General features: G+C 42.8%; 1 protein-coding gene across 2 annotated transcripts in view; it reads right to left on the reverse strand.

Annotated features, from left to right (window-relative positions):
• Positions 1-20,649, reverse strand: part of LOC104314918 (visual pigment-like receptor peropsin) — a 35,479-nt gene extending 14,830 nt beyond the window's left edge. The window contains exons 1-2 of one of the 2 annotated variants that reach the window (XM_069800532.1): positions 20,354-20,649; positions 10,284-10,489 (exon numbers count right to left, since the gene is read on the reverse strand). In XM_069800532.1, the coding sequence (XP_069656633.1) occupies positions 10,284-10,489; positions 20,354-20,474 (327 nt within the window). In that variant the 5' untranslated portion in view covers positions 20,475-20,649. The remainder of the gene's footprint in view (positions 1-10,283; positions 10,490-20,353) is intronic. The other variant, XM_069800531.1, reaches the window with a different exon arrangement.
• Between the last annotated feature and the right edge of the window lie 3,981 nt (positions 20,650-24,630).

Below are 24,630 nucleotides of genomic sequence, written 5' to 3' on the forward strand. Positions count from 1 at the left end.
TAACAAGTTCTTAAAGTTTGCAGTAAGTGAGAAAACATTCAATAGTACGTGGTGTTGCATAGTGTTCCTAAAGCACTCAGAATGTTTCTTTAAGATTTACTACAATACAGGAAGTGAAAGAGACTTATCACAGTTTCCACAATGTCATTTGCTCATACAACATTGCTCTACTATGGTTGCATTCTGCCTTTTAAAATGTCTCAGCAGGCTTCAGGGGTAGCTCTTCTTACAGGTGATTGCATTAACTCAAGCCATTATAGGTGTCTGACACAAATGGCACTTCATTTACTAATAAACAATGAGAACTGATAAGCTACAGGATTAGATACTTTAAACCATTAAGTGAGAGCATCAGACATTCAGTATTTTGCAATCACCAAGTGATTAAACCTTTCTGTTGATGGCATATATTTTAAAGATAGAGGAAATATGAATGCAATATTTAGGCTATACAGTTATGTATACAGATATGTAATTATACTAACTATACTATATAGTTAAAGGTACATTTAGTGCCAAATGTTAATATATGCAGTTCAGGTCTTGGCTTTGGTAATATTAGGGAATCCAAAATAAATCTACTTGTTTGCTTGTAGTTATTTTAGGTTTATATACTGGGTTAGTCAAAGGAGATACAACATATACTTACTTTGGTCTGACTTTTAGCTATTGGAGTTGTAGCCCTCTCAGGTCACAGTTTATACTCAAAGTAGTACATGTCTCTATCAATGAGCACAGTTATGAATTTAACAACCCCACCAAGTGCACATCATTTAACAAATAGATAGAATTTCAGAATTTCCTTACACAACCTCGTCAGATGATAATCTTACTTCAAGTATCCCATCTCCACATGCTTGGGAGCACCTGCTTTCTAGCTCTGGGTTGGTGCCGTGGGACCATGGCAAGTTTTATGTCTCCCATCCACCCATGAAGAATGAATGGGGAGGAAGCAACCAAGCATGTAGCTCATACCCTCAGTGATCCAGATACAGTGGAAAGGTTCCCATCTTCAGGTTAAATGCTGTATTGCCATTGTCTTTCTGTGAATTACTGTACAGGGAAATTAAGAAGCACTAGATGAGAAACTCTATCATTGCCCTCTGAGAACATCCTTGCTACACTGTTTAAAACTCCTTTCAGTGGGCCTGAGCCAAAACTCCTCTCCACTTCAGTGATGTTAATTCAGAGCCTGCTTGTTTATTGCTAGCAGCACCATTAATATAAGCAAATGAATACACAGACAGATAAAAGAAGAAAACAGCCTCATGAGTCACCTGTCTCATCTTTAAATTTCCACAGAAAGCAAGGCTTGGCTTTGTGACCTGTGGTGATCCTACCCCCATAACTAAGATCCATTAACACCAGATTAAAGTCATGCTTTTATTTTCTAAGTAAAGAAGTACTATCCTTGCCTTTTCAGAATATCATGGTAAATGTTTCTGGAGGCTTACACATGTCTGAAGGGAAGCAGAGGTCCCACAGACTGTTCACGGGCTCTGCTGGGACAGCCCAGAGATTATAAGTGACCCTCCATGTTCTCCAAAGTACAATTGTGTGTGCTGTTTCCCAGCAAGAAGGAATCTGCTTACGTAGCCACCATCAGGTTAACACAAGGTCATCTCCGATTGCTGGCTGAATGCCCGCCAGTGAACTTGTTCTTCTGCTCATAAAGCTCCTAGGCACAAGGCAGGACAGGTTAGTGATGGTACCAGCTCAGCCATTAAGTGACCAAGACATGAACATGTTACAACCCTGAAAGTCTGAAAAAGCTGCATGGCTACGAGGAAGGAGATCTCTTAGCTGATACTCTTGCTCCTCTGGATCCTGTACCGAAATAACCTGAGACACAGAAGATAACCAATTTATCCCCCCAAAATGCTTATGGTCCTAAAATGGGTATGGGCTATAAGGGTCTTCACATCTGTCGTGGTTTAACCCCAGCCAGCAACTAAGCACCACGCAGCCGCTCACTCATGCCCCCCCCCACCCAGTGGGACGGGGGAGAAAATCGGGAAAAAAGAAGCAGCAAAACCCGCGGGTTGAGATAAGAACAGTTTAACAGAACAGAAAAGAAGAAACTAATAATGATAATACTAATAAAATGACAACAGCAATAATGAAAGGATTGGAATGTACAAATGATGCGCAGGGCAATTGCTCACCACCCGCCGACCGACACCCAGCCAGTCCCCGAGCGGCGATTCCCTGCCCCCACTCCCCAGTTCCTAAACTAGATGGGACATCCCATGGTATGGAATACACTGTTGGCCAGTTTGGGTCAGGTGCCCTGGCTGTGTCCTGTGCCAACTTCTTGTGCCCCTCCAGCTTTCTCACTGGCTGGGCTTGAGAAGCTGAAAAATCCTTGACTTTAGACTAAACACTGCTGAGCAACAACTGAAAACATCAGTGTTATCAACATTCTTTGCATACTGAACTCAAAACTTAGCACTGTACCAGCTACTAGGAAGGCAGTTAACTCTATCCCAGCTGAAACCAGGACAACATCACAACTGTGTATGATAAGCTGGACCTGACAGCTCCTAACAGGAGTCACACGCATTGCCAAGGAGTCCTAGTAGCCCAAGGACTGCATGGAAGGAAGTGTAAAGGGTACAGGTTATTCTTGGCCTTAAACAGCTATCTGGAAAGCCACCAGGTGCAATGTCATCCCTTCTGCAGGGACAGTGGTGTGGAAATACTCGGTATCGTGTCACATACAGCTCATTGCAAGCAATAGTCATGAAGGCATTGATTCAGTCAGCACAGGATCAGGGTCAGGACACCAACTGCTTCCTACACACTAGTGCTGTACTGACAGTGGAATATACAGTTGTGAAATAGAAGGTGAATAAATGTGAGGTAGGACTATTTAAGATACTTACAGATATTATCAGAGTGATTTTTAAGTTTCATATGAAGTTTTCCTTAGAAGTCAGTGAGAGGATGTTGCACACAGGGAGGAGCCAGAAAACCACAATTTGTTCAGCCCTGTGGTGAGATCTTGAATGATGAAGGTAAGTGATGGACAGCATTTTTTGAGAGAAGACATTTAATCTCTTAGAAACACACATCAGCACAGTAGAATGAGGAAGGCTACTGTTTTCCACATAAGGAAATAAGAAAAGGGTCTTTCAAAGCCCTCTGAGAGAAAAAGCTAGTGCAGGAATCGAAGCTTTGGAAATTCCTGGTTCAGTAGGAGCATTATTAGGCAACGAACGCCCTTTCCAGGCAGCAGTGTGTAGTTTGATGCAGTGCCTGGGTGGCATGGGAGGGGCTGCGTCAGACTTGTTTAACAAGGAAACAGAGAGTTTGAGCATTCATAATTTTTCAAGTACCAAATATATAACTTCCCTAATTTGTTGCAATTGGCTGCAGAAATAATAATTTACAGGAAAATGAGGGAGAATTCATGGCTAATGAAAACTGGCATAACTTCCCTGCAGTCACATTAGTTACACTGAAATGATCTTCTATGTTGCTAATGATTCTGTTTGAGCAAAGGCAGTTTTTCCCCCCTTCCCTGCAGACAAAGTATTTTTCTCATTAAAATTTAGCTCACAGATGTCTACATGAGTTGGTTTTACCTCTTCGACTGCAATGTGCACACTTTTCAGATTATATCAAGGCGGACCAGAAATAAAGAAATAGGGAAGACTAATATCTCTGCAGCTTTTTTTTTTTTTTTTTTTCAGTATTCAAATCTCAGTTATGCAAGGAAACAAGAACGAGGATACACTCTGGTGTTTATATTTGAGATATAAATTTTTTTCAGAAAACTATATCTGGGAGAGGAAGATTTTTATAGCACAGCACAGGCAAAGTAAAGGGCAGTCTTTTTATGAATTTCTTTATAGATCATTCCCCACATCCTACCTTTCACAGTGAATCAGCATGCTAAGGTGAGCTGAATATACAGAGCTAATGTTACACAAGTTTTCTTCAGCACCTTTAACACCTGTTTTATCTGTTAATGCTCTTAGTGCCAGTTCCATGATTTGGCTTGGGGTTATTTTCATCTTACTGAAATGTCAGGAATGATAAGCTATATATAAGTAAAATCCCAGCAATATCACACCACAGTACTGTGCTAGGATAGTCAATAACTATTTTTCACTCTCTTTTCACATTTGGTTTAATTTCTTTTAACATCTTTTAAGTAGATAGCTGAACATTTTTCAGCTAAGTAGACAATCCTGTGCTATTGTGATTTGAGAAAAAAAATCTGGTTTCTTCTGGCCCAGCCTCAATCTTAGAGCTACATGCTTGGACACTGGGATATACAGTGATATTGCAAGATTTTTTACACCAAGCAAGGTTGAGCTAGCTAGGTATTTACAATTGCATAAAATCACAAACTGAGTCAAGAGAGGCAATAGTCTAGCTAAGTCAACAATTGGTTGGTTTTACCAGTTATATTGAATGGACAGAAATCGATCTCCTTCAAACCTACTCTATTTATAAAAGAACATAAGTGCCTTTAGGGTTTTTGGTTTATTAGCCAATCTACAGAACACTTTTTTAAAAGAAGAAGGTATTAATCTTCCACTTCCTCCTCAGACAAGATTTAGCAATATTTTACAATCCGTGTATAGGAAAAGAGATAAATGCATGTTCTGAAAAGCAAACACCATCAATAAAATATAAAAGAATTTATTCAAAATTACAAGTCTTCCCCTCAGAACTTCTGAAAAGAGCCCGTAAGAGCCCACGTATTTTCATCTTACTGATCTCAAAATGTCCTAGTGTTGCAATTTTCTTTTTGGTGTTTCAGATCCCCACCTCTAATTTTTACAAAAGATGGACATTATTTGTTTTCAGAAATGTCAAACTAGACCTCTTAACATTAGTAGCACCAAAAATGCTGGATTTTTTAAGTGCTAGCAAGAGGCAGGGACTGGAAGCTGAATCTACAGAAGGGGGTAAGGGACACCATGCTCAGCTTTGCGGGCTCTGGTCATTTGCCTGGTGCAAGGAGGGTCATGGCTCCAAGCTTGGCTCCTAGATTGGATGTGGCAAAAGGTGGTGAGCAAACAAGGCTCCTAAAGTAGTCAACAGAACAAGGTGAGGGGCATATCTCACCCCCCTTTTGATTTTTAATGCCTTACTCCAGGCCACAAAAGATTGTAATTTCTTAGTATTCACAGCCATATCCTTCCCTTAACTGTGGAAGGCCTTTCAAAAATTAAGCAGTGACACTGTGAAAAGAGGGACTGCTGATTCATCCTCCCTTTTCCCCCATGCAGGGTACAGGAGAGCGGGATTCACTTTTCTCCATCCAAAGATGCTCAGATCTACATCCCCTGCTAGGAGCATAAGCCCCAAGACTATTCATCATATGGGGATGCTCCACTGTCCTTAGAGCAAACAAATACTGGGGCCAGAGACAAAGAGAAGCTCCTTACGCGAGCAGTCAGACACTCACGAGAAGGAGGGGAACTCTCCCTGTCCAACAGCAGCGTTGTTAAAGCAGGGCTATTGCACATCTAATCTAGCTTTTTTTAGAGATCCCCATTTATCTGGGATTTCAGCTGGCAACTCGATCAGCTAAGTCGCCCCGATTTGGAAAAGTCTGCTAAAGTGCAAGAAATCCCAGACATTTCCACGGGTCATGTACTCCTCAATGCACGCACACTAAGTCTGGCAGTTCTAGAAAATTTTGGAACTCCCAGCCACACTGTGCCCTTTCAGAATGCACATATGATACAGGTTTGGTGCTGTCAGGTAAACTGTGCACAAATTAATTAGGGATAACAGACTCAAACAGTACACGCATGCAGTGCGGGGCTTACTGCTGCTGACTACATTCCCAGTTGTTTCTGACCAGGGTATGCCAGACAGAAATACAGAAGCACTGTATAAAGAATCAAAGCATTAAGCAGTGCAGGATTCAGAACCAGGTTTCCTCACTGCTATGCAGTAAACCCAGCCCCAGGGTGAGACAGTCATTTCTCTCTCCCTCCTGCTCCCCTCAGTGGCTTTAATTATTCTGCACAACACAAAGCAGCTTCAGCAAAACAGGGTGAAGGCAGGTCTTTCCAGGCTGGCCCTTGGTGGGACGAGGGCAGGCTGCAGGGACAGAGGCGGTGTGGGCTGAATCCTGTCAGGTGGGCTACTGTGGTGCTCACTAATACCTCAAAGCTGAACGTATTTTTTTTTTGTTCCTCCTGAGGCTGTTTCTGTGCAGAGCTGGATCTGCTGGGGATGCTCTGGCACCATCTGGCTGGCCAGATGGACCAGGGACACCAAGACTGATAGTGAGGTGAGCGCATCTGCAATAATAGCATCAGTCAGCACGTCGGTGTCAGTGGGTACGTCTATGATGCCACCATGACGTGGAGATAACTACATTGTCCTCTGTTGCACACAGCTGAGATGCATAAGAAACAGTCAGAAATAAGTAACCTTTTTTAAAGAAGCCTGTACCAACAGAGTGAGCATATAAGAGCAGTCAATTTCCTTGACCCTTGTAGTAAAATTCTTAAGTATTTATAAAATTAGTGTCCAAATAACCAAACTGTATTCTCAAAAAAAAAAAAAATTAGAAGAGTGAATTAGTGGAAACAAGTTTAAACTGAAGTACCAGGATTATAAAGGAATTCAAATTCTAAGGCACCCCACAGCCCATCCTTTGTTTCTGACATGACTGTGAGCACCTATGGAGATCAGATAGGTTATAATCCTTCCTCTATATTTAGAGGCTTCCTGAAGGCTGCATCTTTTGCATTCACCACATGATTAACAGATACAAGAAAAACTTTCTATGAACTAGTTTACTTACTGATAATATTACCAGAGGCTAAAAAATGAATGCGCTAGAGACTGTCCTCCCTCTCTCAACATTAGGACTAAGACACAGTGGCAGAGCAGGGAAGGGATAAATAAGAAGTGAAAGCAGAGTCCAAAAGCCACCCTGGAAAACCATATCTGTACACAGCATTCAGCAGGGGCAGCATTTGGTTACAGACCTACCATGCAACCTCATTCCTGAGAGGAGAGCTCTGTCAGACCTCCAAAAAGAAAAATAATGTTTGGCATGGGGAAGAATAGTGGTGTTTGTTCTATACAGAGGAGGAGAACAGGACCACACGTATCTGTCCCATTCAGCAGGTATGCCGTGAGATGGTCCTTTTAGCTGGAGATGCATCTTTTGTAACAGAGAGTTTTCACAGACTAGGCTGTTTTGAAAGAGAAGTAGTATCTGTCTGTGTTCTCCCTACTCTTTCTAACTGGGGCAGGCAAGAATGGTGAACTTCAATTTTGAAAAATATTACCTGAGGGCACAGAAGGAGGCCCGAGTCAGAGGAAAGGAAAATAGGTGGATTAAGTGAGGCGAGCTCATGAAATTTCTTCATAAACAGAAATGACAGGGACCTTGGAAAAATAGTTTCCCTAAGCATACCTGACAGCAGAAGCTGATGAAACAGCAGCAATGTGTAGTGAAATGGACAATGACAGAAAGCCAAGTAAGGCCATCCTCTGGACTTAGCAAAATAAACCAAGTCAGGGAAAACACACAGGCCATGCTAAGGAAAGAGCCATGTTCATGTGTGCAACAGCCCAAATCGGCATCCCAGCTACTTGCAGAGGAGCTTGAATGTGGTGAGGGGACCAAGAGATATCGAATTCAGAGAGCTGTGACAGAAAGCATGGGCTTTACCTTCCTGGCACCAAGCTCCTCACACCTCATGTTCCAGATGTGAGGGCCATTCTGTTCGGACTATGAATGTATCACATTTTATAAATACCAAAACCCAAGCAATTGAAATACTACTGCTGTTCAATATTGAGCATTTTTAGAATAACCTTTGTGTTGGCTGTCTGCACACACAGAGAAACATTAATACCTTTTTTATGCACAGAAGCTTCTCACTATTTCTGCACAATATTTTTCCTAAAAAACAGCCACTCTACTTCCATAAGTTACTTTTTCATCACTGGCTTCTGTTTTGTCAAGCTTAATAATCAAGAAGGTGGATGTCAGGGTTTAAACGTGTTTTTGAGACCCCCCCTTACACAGAACAAAATCTTGATGGAAACAGAATTCCTACATGGTTTTCTCTCAGCAAGCCACAACCAGCTCAACCACTCAACAAGTCACAACCAATTCAAAGCATTCAGAGTATAAATTGACTTTTCCAGGTTACCATTAATTTTTAGTTAGCATTAATACAGTATCAGTTCCTATTTGAAATGATAAATGTTAACTTTTAGAGTCTACAGAGGATTACCGAAGCAGAAACTTAAATATTTTGCAAATCAGAGTGTTTAGAAAAGCCAGTGCATTATTAATGTCTTGAACAAAATCTTTGGATCCCAATAACTTAAAGCTTTGCTTGATATCCATATTTTACAAATGAATGCTGTTCAAAACCAGGAGATACAAATAAGATTACTTAACACACCCTGACCAACAAACTATCTGGGTACCCCAAAAATTTTAGGGACCGCTTCTCTCCTTGTAAAGGCAGTTCAAGCACAGGAAGATTAAGCATACCTCCATCTCAGTCTTTTTACATCAAAAAAAAAAAAAAAAAAAAGCCAGATCATTGTAATGAGACTCTAAATAGCTCAAAGTCAGCCAAAGAGGGACTCGCAGGCAGAGGCATTGTGGAATAAAGCTGTAAGGCTGCTGACAGAAGACTCCCATGCAAATCAAGAGGTACAGACACAGTGTGCCCATGCTATGTCGATTCCTGTGTGTGCTGGTTTTTACAGTCCAAAAAAAGGAGCCACAGAATAGATGGGGCTCTGGAAGAGCTTGGACTGGGAAGGCAGAAGGGCCATTTAATGTTACCTCTTTCAACCTGCTGAGTTATAAAGCTTAAGTCATGCCACAGGTCTTGGTTCAGCATTTCACACTGAATGGCTTACCCTGTCTCACACAGAAAGTCTGCAGCAAAGCTAGAACTGAACCCGGAGATCCAGATTTCACCTTTCCTTTCTTAATCATAGCTCCAACCTTCCTTGAAACAGGGAAAACGTCAATCTGTTTAATTCTGAGTGCGGGTGTGAATTTTACAGCTTGCAGGTATGTCTTTGTTTATCTGATGACTTCAAGGGTTTCCATCAATAAAAAAAAATTAGAGGTGCCCTTGAAGTTTGTCCTCAACAGATCTTAGATTGCAACTGTAGGTTTTCTCATTAGAGAAATAGTGGATTTTGCTGAGGAAATAATTAGCTTCATTTTGATAAATCCTTTTCTGCAAAATGGCTATAGACATACCTTTTAAACAAGAAAATAATCGGGTTTTAGATCAAGCTACATCTCCTAGGTTAATCAGAGGCTTCTGTGGGAAATCTTCCTCTCTGGGTAGACAGAACCTTTGTATTGAATGGGAGAGGACATGAGCTGTAAAAGTTTTTTCATCTATGTTACCCAATAGTTCAACTTCCTCTTTTAAAAAAAGTAAATAAATTAAAAACCCAACAGCCAAAACCCCACAACTATAAAAAAACCCACACCCAATAAAAGAGGATTATTTCTTTCTCCCTCTTCCTTCATCACAATCTTTCTTACACCTTGCCGTAGGCTATCCTGTCACTTTCAGATTTTTTATTCCCTCATGAAACAGGCACACTAAGTATAATCTTTCTCACAGATGTTACTGAAAGCACCAGGGAGCCAGGCTTGTGCCTATCTAGCCATGGGATGTATTTATAGTCTGTCTATGCAGGTGCATTTCAGAATTAACAGTAATAATATTTTCCAAGCTCTCCAACAAAAACCTGCCTGCAAGTTCAGGGACGACTCTGCCATAAAGTTAAGTCACTCATCCTACCACAGGAAGTGAACCAACCAAGAATTTAGGGGTAAGACTGAAGAGTTAGAACTGATTTAGTACAAGAAGTTGTATGCTAAAATATATGGGTATACCTAAGTGCTGTGTGGAGGCTTTGCTCTACACGCCTGTTGTCAAGTAGGAGTCTACATTGCTTTAAGTCAAATGTTGAAGTGCCAACAACCAGGTTGACATCAGGGAAGCTGAAGACAAGCACAGCCTACACCTTAGCATTCCAACATGAGTGGGAGCTATGACAAGAAGTAAAAAAAGCAAACTAGTAGGAACTATTGCAAATAGATAGAAAAAAAATCACTGAAAATTGGTCAAACACTGGTCAAATGCATAGATTTATGGGTGTAACAAAAGAGAACACTGTCATTTTGGAAGGTCAGTCAGTATTTCTTTTCTCTCTTTCGGGCCTGCCTGGTTATTTATATACAGAATATAAACAGAAATAGCTGCACTAATTTTGTCTGATTAAGGGTAATCCAGTCTTACCTGGCAAGTCCATATCGATGTGATAATGAATCCATCATCTCTGAAGACATTGAAGATTTCAATGATCCCCCGTGAATAACCAAACACAGAGATACTAGCATCTGATACTGCCAAGTTAAATGTGAGGTAGTCAGTGGGCTGCAGAAGATGCCTTTGCTTATACAGGACAAAAATCACAATGCTGTTTCCAAACCAAGACAGCCAACCTGGAAAAAAAAAAAAATTAAATCCATGAAGTCAAAAAGCAAATAAGGCAAGAAGCAGTTCAGTATGTAAATGTGCAACATCACTTATAAAATTACGCTTTTGTTCCATTAGAAACAAATTAAACTAGATTATCCATTGGAAAACCTATGCATGAAGCCGCTTTAAGTAGCTGGGTACATTTCAGAGGCAGGAACAAGTGAATAACTCCAGCAATAAAACAGAACAAACATAAAGAAGTACTGCTTGCATCTGCCAAAGATCCACCATTTAAGGGCCTAGAGAAGTTTTTTTTCCTAAGTGGACAGGTGAAACTCATGACACGTAACACCTGGGAAAAAAAGGAAGCAGGAAAGATTGGTAGAGTGGAGCAGAGACTATAAACAATCTGCCAAAAGCTGCAGCTGTTTAGGTATGTTGTATACAATAACGGATACTGAAAGCTCATGCACATAGCCAGAGAGCCGCTTTACCAGTCCTCTCTTGAGAAGTGCAGCTAATATGATTATGTTCTTCACTTAGAACAGCCTAGGATCTCCTTGCAGCAAAGCCTGTCCCAGATGGGAATATTTTTCAGTAATACACCTGAATCTATATGAAGAGAACATTTATAACAGACCTTTTGGGAGCTTTAAAGTCTTTTAAAATTTATTTTTAAAGAAAGTTATGTGCTGTCTTACTCTCCAGGAACAGAGATGACTGACTTGTACATGTTTAGTTACGTGAGGAAAACTTAAGGGACATGACTGTAAATCTGGTGAAAGTCAGCCACTCAGTTGGAGAGACCTAGAGTTTCCAAATGTGCAAGACCTCGATAGTTTGCATCCCGCTTTTTGGAACGATGTAGGCATGTACAAATGAATGACTTTTAATGAAATGTTTACTCATAAACTTCAGGCTCAGTGTTGAAAATGGGGCTTAGCCAGTGAAGGGGATGGCTCCAGGGCAGCTGCTGGAGAGGGGCTGAGCAGCAGGTCAGGCAGCACCCGGCTCCCTGTTGGCTCCTGTTTGCACGCCCCAAACCAGCCCTGCCGCTGCCGACATAGGTGGCCTCACTGCCCCTTGGTAATGTGGAGCAAAACACCACCTCTTTTGAGCACCTGCAGCCTTGGACAGGTTTAGGAACGCAGGAGCTGGTGGTTTTGTTCCCCGCAGTTGATGCCAGGGTACAGCATTAATTACCAGGTGAGGGAGAAAAGAGTTGATCCGAAGCCCTCTATCCAGACACAAGCAGTAGATATCCCAGAGCAAGGGTGCTGTATATTGACACAGCAAGAGGTGAATATATGCACTGAAAAGGGACATGACACGATGGCATTGCACAGCATCCCTGGATATTCAAAGGAGTTAACAAGATGAAAGATGGCTGATAAGTTTAATGTTGTAGCAAGAGGGCAGCGGCAGGAAGCTTTCCTTCGGGAAGCACCAACAGCCCTGTATGTCAGGAGCTCAGCACTTTGCTGCTGGGCTGCCTCGCCTAGGAAGGGAGGGGAGGAAATTGCCTCCAAATCTCCAGGCCGTCTGGGAGTATCACGAGCTGAAATGCCAAAGAGCAAGGTGCTTGTTCTCCAAGCAGAGAGGTTGGGAACTTGCCCGCTGGTGAGGTGCTCTGGGTAGTCTGGAGTGGGAGGGGAGGTGGTTGATAGGACAGTTACAGCACTATGAACTATCTTTTCTGTGGAGCAATTTCTTTTTAGTAACTTCTCTTTGCAAAATTGCCAAGCTGCTGCTGCTCTGGCTTGCTTAGCAAATGCACGTGGTTTACTAAAGAGCTTTTGAACTGGGAAGAGCTGACATGTTGGCATACGGTATTAACCAGAAATAGTCACTGGTGCAATGATACACTGAGATACATACATATATTTTATACATATCTCATTATAAGGATAAGATCAACAATAATAAATACATCTTATTCTGGCCACTAGGTGACAATGTTTCTTAATTGAGTCTCATTTCCAGCGGCTGCATGCACTTTAAGTCAGGAATTGTTTCTGACTTTTGTCTGAGTCTAGGTATTATAAATAGCACAGCAGGGTGCTGGAGGAAGAGCTCTGGGAGTGCATCAAGATAGTCTGCAATGCAAACATGGTAAATGTGGTGTTTGTGTATGTCAGCTCTATCTTCTGTAAGGTAAGATAATTTTCAAGGCAGTAGCCATGGAAATATATTCCCTGTCAGTATGAAGACATAGTGCTAAAATGGCAGACAAAATAAAATGGCACACAAAATAAAATGGCACCTCCTTTGTAAATAGCAAAATTTTGTCAATGCAGTGTAACGGATAGGAAGGCTACCCTTGAAGTGTCATACATGTGCGCTTCCTGGGAATATACAGAGCAATTTCCCCCAGCCTGGAAGGTAAGGGAGTTTTCAGTTAAAGTATCTTAAGGAAGAACTTGAGCAAAACGTCATGTAAAACAACAATACCCGTTTTAGATAGAGGTGACAGAGATGCAGTATTTGTGTTCATTTTTTGGAACTACATTCACAGGCTGAGGGTGGGGATGAGGGAAGCATTGAAGGAGATAACGTTACAGAGCAAGCATGAGTTCTGCAGGTAGGCACAATCCTTTTAACTAAAGCAGGTGGAGAACCTGCGCTGTCATATCCAGTCCCTAAAATGTCTGATCTATCTGGGTTGTAGACCATATTAATACTGTGATAAAAAAACTGGAGGAACTCAATTCTGAGTAAACCGTGGACTAACAAAAGCAGTGGTGACATAAAAGTGCTATCAGCTAGAGTAGTGACTATGGGACACTGGATCTCTGCACCATCAGATAGATTCGCTGGTCTGGGGTTGCTGACTGTATTGACTGACAGATTAAAAAATACCCCAAAACCCCAACCAACCAACCCCTCACGTCAAACCAAACGATCTCCATCCCCCTCTCCCCCAAACCCTGACAGCACAACAGGGAAAAAGGTTGAAAATGCAACTTGGAGGAAGCACAGCGATAGCTCTGACCCGCTCAGTGAGAGCTGGGACCTCCTCAGCTGCTTTGCAGGCGGTGTGTGCCTCAGGGTAGACCACCGGCAGATCAAGAGCCCAGAAAGAAACCTCTGAACTTCAAGTGCTATAAGGCCTTGGTGTCACCAGGTGGCATCTCAATAAACAGAGCATAGAAAAGAAACAACCGAGGGAACTAGTTTCATTTTTTGCAGGGTGCCAGCAATATTCACTCACAAGAGTATACGTGGAAAAAAAAAACCCAAAACCCAAATCCAAAATCCAAACTCAGCATCCTAAAGTAATCCTGGTGTGAAAGGACAGGTTCCAATTGAGATCAAAACGTGGCTGAGAGAGAAAAAAAACAGCAGATAGGAAGAAACTGAGCACTTCCACCTGTCGTGGTTTATCCCCAGCCAGCAACTAAGCACCACGCAGCTGCTCACTCACTCCCCCCCATCCAGGGGGACGGGGGAGAGAATCAGAAAAAAAAGGTAAAACTCATGGGTTGAGATAAGAACAGTTTAACAGAACAGAAAGGAGGAAACTAATAATAATAATAACAATTACAATAATAAAATGACAATAATAATAATGGAAGGACTGGAATATACAAAACAAGTGATGCAAAATGCAATTGCTCACCACTCACCCAGTTAGGGTGATGCCCAGTTAGGTCCTGAGCAGTGATCTGCCACAGCCCCCCGCTGCCAACTCCCCCCAGTTTATATACTAGGCATGCTGTCCAATGGTATGGAATATTCCTTTGACCAGTTTGGGTCAGCTGCCCTGGCTGTGTCCCCTCCCAACTTCTTGTGCCCCTCCATCCTTCTTGCTGGCTGAGCATGAGAAGCTGAAAAATCCTTGACTTAGTCTAAACTTTACTTAGCAACAACTGAAAACATCAGTGTGTTATCAACATTCTTCTCATACTTAACCAAAAACACAGCACTATACCAGCTACCAGAAAGAAAATTAACTCTATCCCAGCAGAAACCAGGACACCCCCTAATAGAGCTCAGATGTCAAAAGTGCACCACAAAGGAGGCTGGTCCTGTTACCCATGATTTCTGGGGGAGGCACAGGAACGCTGCCAAGCAAGCTGGTGGTAGTCAGGAACCGAAACCCTGTTGACAAAGTCTTGGTGCTGTCCACCAGCCCATGCAAACAAAGGACCGAAAAAGTAGCCAGCAAGAGTGACTAAGGATATTGAAAATCTCTCTGCTGACAGTGACTGAGAACAGTGAGATTGTTTAAATCTGGGAATAGCTAGGAGGGAACACAACACTTTTACAAAGATTTCTGCCAGATCACCCAAGCCTGAGCATCCAGACATATCCTATTTTTCTTTCATGTACCTGAGATGGTCTTTGACCAAGCAATAAACACCTTAGCCTGCATGCAATTTCATTATTAACATTCAACTTACATTTTTGCAGAGTTAAATTTGGTACAAGGGAACTGATAGCTCCAAGCTTGTCATCTGTGTTTCCAGTAGATGACTGCATCTGTGCTCAGCTAAGATAGGTTATTAAGCTTTGTGCTTAGACTTGTTCTTATTAGACATTGTTGCATGGCCTTTACTTGTAAAATCTGACAAGAATGAATTAGAAAAATGGGTGTTACAACTCATCCATCTGCAGTTTAAATTATACAGGAAGCCTTAAGTGGAAGAATTGAAGAAATGAGAGCAAAAGGTGAAGGCTCAGCGTCACAAGACAAGCTACGCTTTTTCCTCAGCAAATAACCTTATCTCTAGGACACAAACTGGACTGAGCATCTAGGTATAGAGCAGGCATTAATGAAGCCAATTACTGATTCAGCTACCTATACACAAACATAAATGTCTATCTGAAGATGTTTGGTGCAAAAGATTTTCAGACTAGAAAACTTTACTTAAAACAGTGATAAAATCTAGAGAATTTGCAAAGCTGTCATTAACTATTGCAACTGTGAAGTGACCCTGCTCTGCTTTTAGTCTTCGCTGCTAATTATACATACACAGTATCCTACCCAGGGCACACTGCCAATTGTGGCAGGAAGGAGAAGAGTCATCATGTTTTAGACTTGACAAAGCGTAGAGAGATTATTTGCTCAATAAATGTGATCATGTGGATGAATGTTTTCTGAATAGCTTGTTTCCTTTCCCACCTCCTCAGATTTATCTGTCAAACAATGTCCCCAAAAACCACTCATTCTGCCACTTGTCAAGTAACAGTTTACTATTACCATTCGAAAACGTGTGCTATTTGAAGGCATATTTGGGTCTTGTGGTCTGTTCCAGTTTTCTGATGGGATTGCTAATGCTCTCAGCATGCCTTTCTGATATAAACACTCACAAAAAGTCAGAATTTGTTCTCTAACAAATATTCTCTCCCACTGACTTAAAATTTCCTTTTATGCCAAGCATTCACTCTAACAGTCCCAGTTAACTGTGAAACCAGGAAAATGAGCACAGAACAAATTGTGTATAAATGCAGAAAAGAACAATTTACTTAAGAATTCCAATTAATAATTATGAAGAAAAAAATGCTTCGTTTTTTTTCCCCCAGGTCTAACTTTGACTTAGCTAGCAGCTGTGGACAGTACTTTTAAATTGCACCTAATAATTTAAACTATGCAATGATTTTCCACAGTACTATACCAACTAGGACCTGGGCAAAAAGGGGTCAGATATAATGCTAGCAACAGGACAAGGTCCCACCTGTCTGTCAAAGACAGTTCTGAGCTCATGGAAGGGAAGGATGGAAAGAAAGCGCTGCCTCCAGAAAGGGGATGCTGACGCAGCTGACCTAATGAAGGGTAACGCAGTGGCTGCTATCACATGCAGATAGTCCCTCTAAGCACGCTATGATGGCTCACCGCTATGGGATTGGCATTGCATTTTTCCTCCACTTTGCTGGTTTCCTGGCCAAAGCGTTAGCAAGGAGAATGATGGAAGAGTGACTTGGATGCCAAGAAGCAGTACAGTGATCTCAAAGTCCATTGGCATCTGCAAAATGCACTCATGCACTTTGATGCTGGTCTGCTTGTGATGTTAGTGTGTGATACCCATTCCAGCGTGGGCTTTGAGCTCAAATTTCCATGCGGTATGCTGAGGACCCCGCTGCCTGGATCTGATACAGCCTGGCTCATGTATGATGTACGACACATACATCAATGTCCTGCCTGTCACATATGACATTGTGAGAGACTGAAAGAGTTAGTGTCTCAAACATTGTGGTGGGGCAAGTTCTGCTTAAAGACAAACCCTGCACAGCGAGGAACCAAGGTGAAAAGCCCATCAGCTCAGACATCAGCAACAGGAGAGGGAGGGCGGTGCTGGAGGGTGCCCAGCTCCGGGTTCTGATACAAAGATCAAACAATGGCCACGTCTGCAGGGAAGGAGAAGGTACTCCACAAACCACCCCCAAGCCCCAAAGGCTCACAAACTGCTCATTCGCCTGACGAGTTCAGGTGCCCACCCGAAGGAGGAGCAAGGATGATAAAAGGACACAAACTGAAGCCCCAGGTGTGCAGCCCACCAGAACCGGACCCCTTGGCTGACTGAACCAACGCTGGACCCAGGACTGGTGAAATCTTTCTCTCTTCCTTCCTCTCTCGTTCCTTTTCCTTTTCCACAATCCCTACACCTCATCCCGTTAAGACATAAAACCATTGACCAAGTCTGGGACTAAGAGTGGATCCAGCCGCCCCTGGGCCCTTCTCTGAGGAGGAGTCTAGAAAGCAAGGGGGTCTGCTCTGAACCTCGTAACTCAATGGGAGGGATCTCCTTATTCCCTGAATTGATGTATATGGTTACTCTGGTTACACGGTTTACAGAAGTAGTCTTATGCCAATTCCCGTTGTGAGAAACCCTGCCACCTACTACCATGCCTCCCCAGTTCAGTTTGCTTCTGTCACAAATAAAATCTTTAACTGATCGTTTGGTGTCGTTTCACCTTAATTTAGCCCGAGGGAATTTCAAATTAAACATGACTCCCTGGTCTGTCCAGTCTGGGTTGTGACAGACATCCATGCTACCTGTGACATGAGAATTTCCAGAAAGGGACATGCAAAGAGGCCTCATCTCAGCAAAAGTTTTTAGATCATGGTTCTTGGATATTCACATCCTCTGTCAAGATGTGTGACTGTGGGAAGACTTGGCCAAAGATAGTTAGGTTTTTTGGATGTGATCCTGCTAAGGTGAAGAGATTCAGAAGAACCCCATCTTCTGGGTAAGTGCTAACACCAGTCATATACATCCCTTTAGTGTTGGAAATGTACATCAGAATTTGCAAAAAGCTGCACTGGTGTACTTAGATTCAAAAGAGCAGTTACAGAAGTGTAATCACCGAAGCTATTTTCCAAGGCATTAAAAACCCCAAAAGTATGAAATATGAACATATTTGGGACTTTGTGTAAGGAAGTACCCATAGACTTCTACAAATGCAGGTTGTCTTTCCAGACCCCTAAAGAAATGCAAGTACGGGAATGTAACACATGGACTGGCCTTTGTCCTTGGCTGCCAGAAGGGCAAGAGGGTGGCTCCATAACAGAGTATTTTGTTCTGCCACATCACTGCTCCCCAGATAGACTGAGTTATTGGTGTACATAAAAGTAATAGCTGTAAATTGTTATGGTTGGTGCTTGCGGAAGTGTGGCAGTAGACCTTTGAGGAGAAAGACATGAGGACTTTTCTGATTTATGTATTGCTAAGATATTTTTCAAAAGTTCTTATTGCAAAAAGGTATACCTACCTCCATCACATTTTAACCAGATCCCCACTACACTTAACTTGGAGTAGTGCTATTACTGGTTACATATACTCTGCAAGAAATGTGACTTGAGTTTTGAATCTGGAGGTAAGTTTCAAGAATAGCAGCAGTGACATGCCAAGCACTTGTAAGCTTGGCAGAAGGAGCTGGAGCAAGCGAAACCCAGTAGATATACAACCTAAAAGCTCAGGCACCTAGGTGCTTTAAAAAGTATTTGCTAGAAGATGTGGGGTCACCATTAGGAAGCAGCAGAGGAAAACACCTCTGTTGTTGGTTGATTGATGGAAGAAGTTTGAACTACCAGTGTGATGCAGAGGCAACACTAGGAGGGATCTGTAGAGCTGGGAAATTGCAAATATTAATGTAAATGGTGATGGCAAGACCTTGCTTGGATGCTGTATTCAGTCCTGGCTGCAAGTTAAAAAAATAAAAAAAACCCAAGAGAGTCCAGGATGGAAAACACGGCGTAAAAGGCTGCTAGGATGATATGCTGGGATGACAGGGGAAAAGGTATTACGACAGGAAATAAATAAATTAACTAAAAAAACCCCCCAAATCAACCAAACAAAAAAACCACCCCACTTGCTTAATAGGGATATACAAAGGTTGACTACAGGGTATGATTTTTCCTTCAGGAACACAGACTGGCTGTAGGATGTTAATTGCAGGCAAAAAAATTATTTCAATTAAAGGGAACAACAAAAAAGGTATAAAGTACGTGTGATGACTTTAGCTAAGAATTTAGGGAAAGGCTACTGCCCAACAGAGAAATAAAACCAGGAACAGCCTGTCAACTGGAAGTGTGGTAGCAACACCAAAAAAACCCTAGCCAGTTATATGAGGGAGCATGGTAGCTTCGTAAATGAGATTATATATTGTCACAGCAGGGGACTGGCCTTGCTGACCTAAGATGTTCTTTCTAGACTTAAGTGCAACTGATTAATTCATTAGCTGATGGTGCAGCCATTTCCCAGTCATTTGTGAAGTGATACGCAGATGCGAACAGATTGGGGATAAATTGGAACAACTGATTTATCTTACGGCCACTCTTCTAATTAAATCTCCTAAGATAGAAGCCACACAGTTTTCTACTAGAATCTCTGTTTTTATTCTAAACGCAACTTCTTCCTCTCTAGTTCCTATAGGTAAAAAAAGAAAGTCTCATGCAAACGTATTAAAATACCTAGCATTTTACATTGTAACTTCCATAGAGCTTTCTCAAGCATAAGCTGAGGGCTAGTAAGCTACTTGCAATATGTGACAAGCTTAGGAAAAGAAAAAATCTGTTTAGATCAATCATTTAAAAACAGAAACATTTTTGTATATGCTGTTTAGAAGAACAGATTTAATAGAAGTTTCATTCTCTTGTATTTTCCTGTGAGGTTTTATGGTTGGAAATTTTGATTACCTAGCAAACCTGCATTCTTTGAAATTTCATAAAGTTTCCTTGTATCCTGCAATGGGTCTGCCCCAAATAGACAGTATTTAAACAAACAAACCAAAATTGCACGGGGATCAAAGTGAGTTCATATTGGGTGCCATTTTCAAATCCTTATTATACACTTACAATAGCTGTCTGGCAGTAGAACCAAAATAAACACACAGTACTGTGACTGCTAACACAGGATAATGTTCTAGTATTTAGATCTTTCATAGATCTAACATAGAAGTTTATTTCTATGTGCATCAAATGTTTAAAGCAAGAGCAGTACAAATAGTTAAAAAAAAAGTTTAAAACTACAGAACCATATTTTCTGTCTCACCAGGAGGTAAATGTAGGATGCCAACTGACTGCCAGCAGTCAAAACTCCGGAAATCGCAGAACATTAATTCAGTGCTATGGAGGCATGAGAAGACACAGAAGTGTCATGTACTTCTGATAAGGCACTTTTTCATCTTCCCACATACTAAGTTTACTGAACACTAGTTAAAAGTTTACAGGCTTGACTATTTTTTTTCCTCAAGATTTCTGCATTGATTATGAATCTCTTTTTAAAAAAAGAAAGCTGTACCTCTTTGAACTTGTAATAGCTGAAGAAAAAAGTTGCATTTTTTAACATCCTGTTCTATTAGGGATGAAACCCAAACAAATCACTTTGAACTTTATACCAAACTCTACTCAGGAGCTTCCCTTCACGTCCAAGCCGAGTACATACCTAAAGCCAGTAGGTAGAAACCTATGATAGTCTCTCCTTGCTCTGTTACAGCTGCCTCTCTGCTCAGAAAACTGATGTTGTTGTTTCTCCAGGGTGCCTGTGGAGAAAACTGGACAGACATTTTCAGTGGAGCTTATGAGCCAGAAATTGCCCTTTCCTCAGCACGTCCCGGCAAAATAAAACGGTTCGAGCCTTTTCCTCAGTTTCTGCTCCCTGCACTCGAGGGAGCTCTTCAATGAGACTAATGATCTAAAGAAGGATATCTCAAGGGACAGGAGCTTTGCAGCTTTCTGACCTGTTCCTCTTCACTAATCCTATCTATTAATACAGCCTGTGAATCTGTGGCCAGCCCAAGACAGCAGATTTCCTCATATCCTTATTACTGCTACGTGCAGAAATCTTTAATGAAGAGCATGTATCTGACAAAAAGACAACTTCCTTTAAAATAGGGGAGATACCATATAACCTGACCTACAGGCTCACAGGCACACCCACAAACATAGTGCATAGTGGTATGTTGCTAAAATAGCAGTACTTTTGTCATTTTGTCTTCACTGAAGACCAGTAGACTTTTAGTTCAAATGAAATTGAGGAAAAATCTCACACAGGTTAAAAAAAAAAAAGGGCACAGTAAAAAACAACAGGGAATTGTCACTGCCTGAGAATGTGACTTTAACATAGCAGAAGAAATCAGCTATGAAGTTACTTTACCAGCAGGATAGTTGCTAATTTCAAAAGAAGGGAAGATAATTTCCAGTACAGGTTGAAAAAAATTTTTTTAAGTCCTTTGAATCATATTTTTAGACTGCTAAGCACCCTCCGATCTAGTACACTGCAAGTATGGTTGGATTTTCCCACGCGGTTGAAAAATGAGATCTCGTCTTGTTGAAGAGACACGTTACATGTGATTTAAGTGAGTCAGTCTGGAGTATTTTTGGTCTTTACTGAGGTATCGATGATTGTATTTTAGGTATGGCCTCTCTTACTAATCAGGTTGTAGTCATAATTTAAAAAGTTGAGTCTGAATTAATTCATCTGGAGCAGCAAAGCTTTCCTGTCGAGCAACACACTCTTACTGCACTGAAATCCCTGCACCCCTCTCAGTGTCCCGACTGGCTTGTCCCTTCCCACCCATGGCAGCAAATTGGGCCCAGTGGTGGCACCCGGCTGAAGGAAGCAAAGCACCTCACTGGGAACCTCCACCGTCCACAGCTGCTTTTGCCCCTCCTGAGGCAGATTAATCCCTCCCATCAAGCCTTCCCTGTGTTTGTTATGACAGCCTCACGGTGAGAGAGGGGAATAAAGGCAATGTGACGAGAATAAAAGGGGAGAGCAATCCTTTACGGTGAGAAGAAGGGGGAAATAGCTCTGTTGTGGTGAAAGACAGAAGCCTCTTGCCTTCCTGCTAATGGTGAGGACAGTGACCCACACACTCGCTTTACTGAAGTCCCTTGCAAGGGTGCTAGGTGTGACTTGTCCCCAGCCATCTCGCTCTTGTACCAGTCACTGCTGCCCTCTCTTTCTCCAACCTAACGTCTGCCACATGGGTCTGGCAGCTCCTGCAGATCCCATTTAAGCAGCCAAGTGGCCTGATTTTCCCCAACTGCTAGTCACAGCCCACCTCCTGCTGACTTTCTGCAGAGACCACTTTCTAAGTCCATCTATAGACAGCTGGAGTTTAACACTGACAAGCCTCCTAAAACATGCTGCTTAGCAGACTGTGACAGAGTGACCTGGGACTTACCAGCTCGGTGATTAAAAATGGCCCTAGCAGTGCTCTCAAGGCCAAAGTCCTTCATTACTGTGCTCCTGCAGCAGTCCCAGGTCACCCCCAATATTCCCACCACCACCCCAGCTTTGGGCATCGCTTGACCGTGCGCACATCCCTCACAAGGCTGTCTGGTATGCCCAGCACGTGCAGCCTTTTCTCTGCCGTGGTGCTGCTCTCTGAGGTTGCCATTTATGCGTTCTGTGGTCCCCAGCAAAGCCCTGGACATGCATCAGCTTTCTCAGGGAATATGTGAACAATCACAGCTTTTTGACATTGAGCTACAGCAGCCATTTCTAGCCAGTTATCTTCCTGTCTGTAAGTGGATTGCTGTTCAGTTGGAAGGTTGGGATAAAGTTGTGCCTGAAGGCAGTGCTCAGGGACATTCACAAATGCTCAAGAAGGCCCACAACAAAGCCCAGCAATATCACCTGCTCTTCAGGACAAGGAACCTGCATCCAAGAAGAGGTCCTCAGCTGAGAGCCCATCACAAAGCCTCTGTCCATGGATGCTCCTGTCTTCATTGGAGTGTATTTCATCACCTACCAAGAGAAAGATGTGGAAAACGATGACACTTAACACTGGACAAAAACTGTCTACCTGGTCCATGCTCCCTCTACTGGCACTGAAAATGAATCAGCCACCCAACAGCCTGCTTGTGGGACAAGTCCAAGGCCTCTGGGCAAGATCCCTCAGCCTTGTGAGAGGGAACAGAACAGCTGCTCGATGAGTTTCCTCCTGCAATGAGGTGAGGCACGTCTCACCCCATGCAAGTCACTCCTGCTGTGCAGCCAGGACCTGGTGTCCTGGAAGTGGGTGCTGGTCCCCACCTCGCAGGAGGGGCCACACTCATGGCAAGTATAGAGAGTGCTGATCTCCTACCCCACAGGCCGTGCTGAGGTGGCAGGGCATGCTTGCTAACCGCTTCTCTTTATGCACAAGCAGTTTCTCCATGGCATTTGGCACAGGCCTAGACGTCCAAGTCTGAGTTTGGCATCTGTTGTCACACAAATGCCAGTGCCCATGACTTTGATTAAATAGGGACAGGGACAACCAGCAGAGAGTACTTTTCATGTAAGCAGTTCAAGGAAACTGTATGATATACATACATGTGACCTCTTTAGGCATAAACACTTTAAATGGTAATAAAGTAACAATGATTATCATTTCCCTTTTGCTACAATAAAAGGCAAATTGTATTATTTGCCTTGATAAACTGAACTTGAACCTTGACTTTTCCCAGCTGCAAGTTTCTTTTGGTTTCATATAAATACCGCAGCTCCATGGACACTTCAACTTTCCATTTCAGTAAGAAAGTCTTCTGCTAAGCCTTGCAATAATAATGAGGTTTAAAAAAAACCAACAAAACCCCGCCTTTTGATATCAAGGAGAAAAAAAAAAATCAGGATGAACTGTTCTCCATGGTCAAGCATCCCTTTTGATGATTTTTTCCCCCTGGTCTTCACACACTATGCTGAGTGGCTAATATCTTGGCCTGCCTGCAGTTTTCTCCTTACTCCCTCCAGTAGCATCCTTCAACAAAGGACAGAGGCTTTGCAAACTCCTGTGGTTTGTTTCATGTGCCTGCAGGTCACTGTACTTCCAAACGAGAGGAAGGCTCCCTCTGCAGATTACAGTCACCTCGTTTCATGTCTCTCAATGCTTCGGTGGTGGCCAATTCACTGGCCTCACAGAGATTATCCCTGAGTGCCTCTACTATCTTTGCGAAGTGCTTTAAAAAGATTAGAGCAGTATATGCTACGGGCAGTTCTATAAAAAGGAGAAGAAAACTAAAACGGAGAAATTGCTGTGTCCGACATAGCTATGACTGCAGGAAGGCATGTGAAAAATCCTGATTTGGACATGAAAGGACCCTCAAGTGCCCCTTTCCCAAATACATAGGAGCTACAGGCTGGCTCCTCAGAAGGGGCACGAGCAATGCGAATGCGCCTTGGGAGAGCGGTGTCGCAGCTCCTGCTACACACTCCCACCGCTCGCCCAAGCCTCTCACGCGTGCGTTTCTCCCCGCCGTGACTTGCCCGCCAGGTAGAGCAGAGCCGTGCGACCCAGCTCCTGCCAGCTGCGGGAAGACAGGCTGCGGCGGTACCGGCGACCTGGTCGTAAGGGCTTTCTCTCAGCAGACGGCAGATGACCTTACCCCCCCGCCAAGTCAGGCGGGGAGCAGGCACGCACCCACCCCACGCCCCGTCCGTGCGCAGCAGCGCCCGTCTGAGCCGGACGTTCCAGTCCTCCGGCCAACGGCCCTCCGCGCACCGTCGAGGAAGGGACCGCGCAACCGGCACCAGCAGGCGAGGGTCAACCCTGCTCACCACCCTGCCGGCTGAGATCTAATGACCTCACTGGTGCAAGTAAAACAGAATTTGTATTTTAAGACCATCGGTAAGCCACGTTTTCAAGTCTAACAGAAGATGAAACTTCTATGCTATGTATAAAAGAATATGAGAAATTAATACTCATGGCTGCACTTGAGGGTTTAATGCAGCTGTTA

Source organism: Haliaeetus albicilla, chromosome 13, assembly GCF_947461875.1.
Source record: "Haliaeetus albicilla chromosome 13, bHalAlb1.1, whole genome shotgun sequence".
NCBI lineage: Eukaryota > Metazoa > Chordata > Aves > Accipitriformes > Accipitridae > Haliaeetus > Haliaeetus albicilla.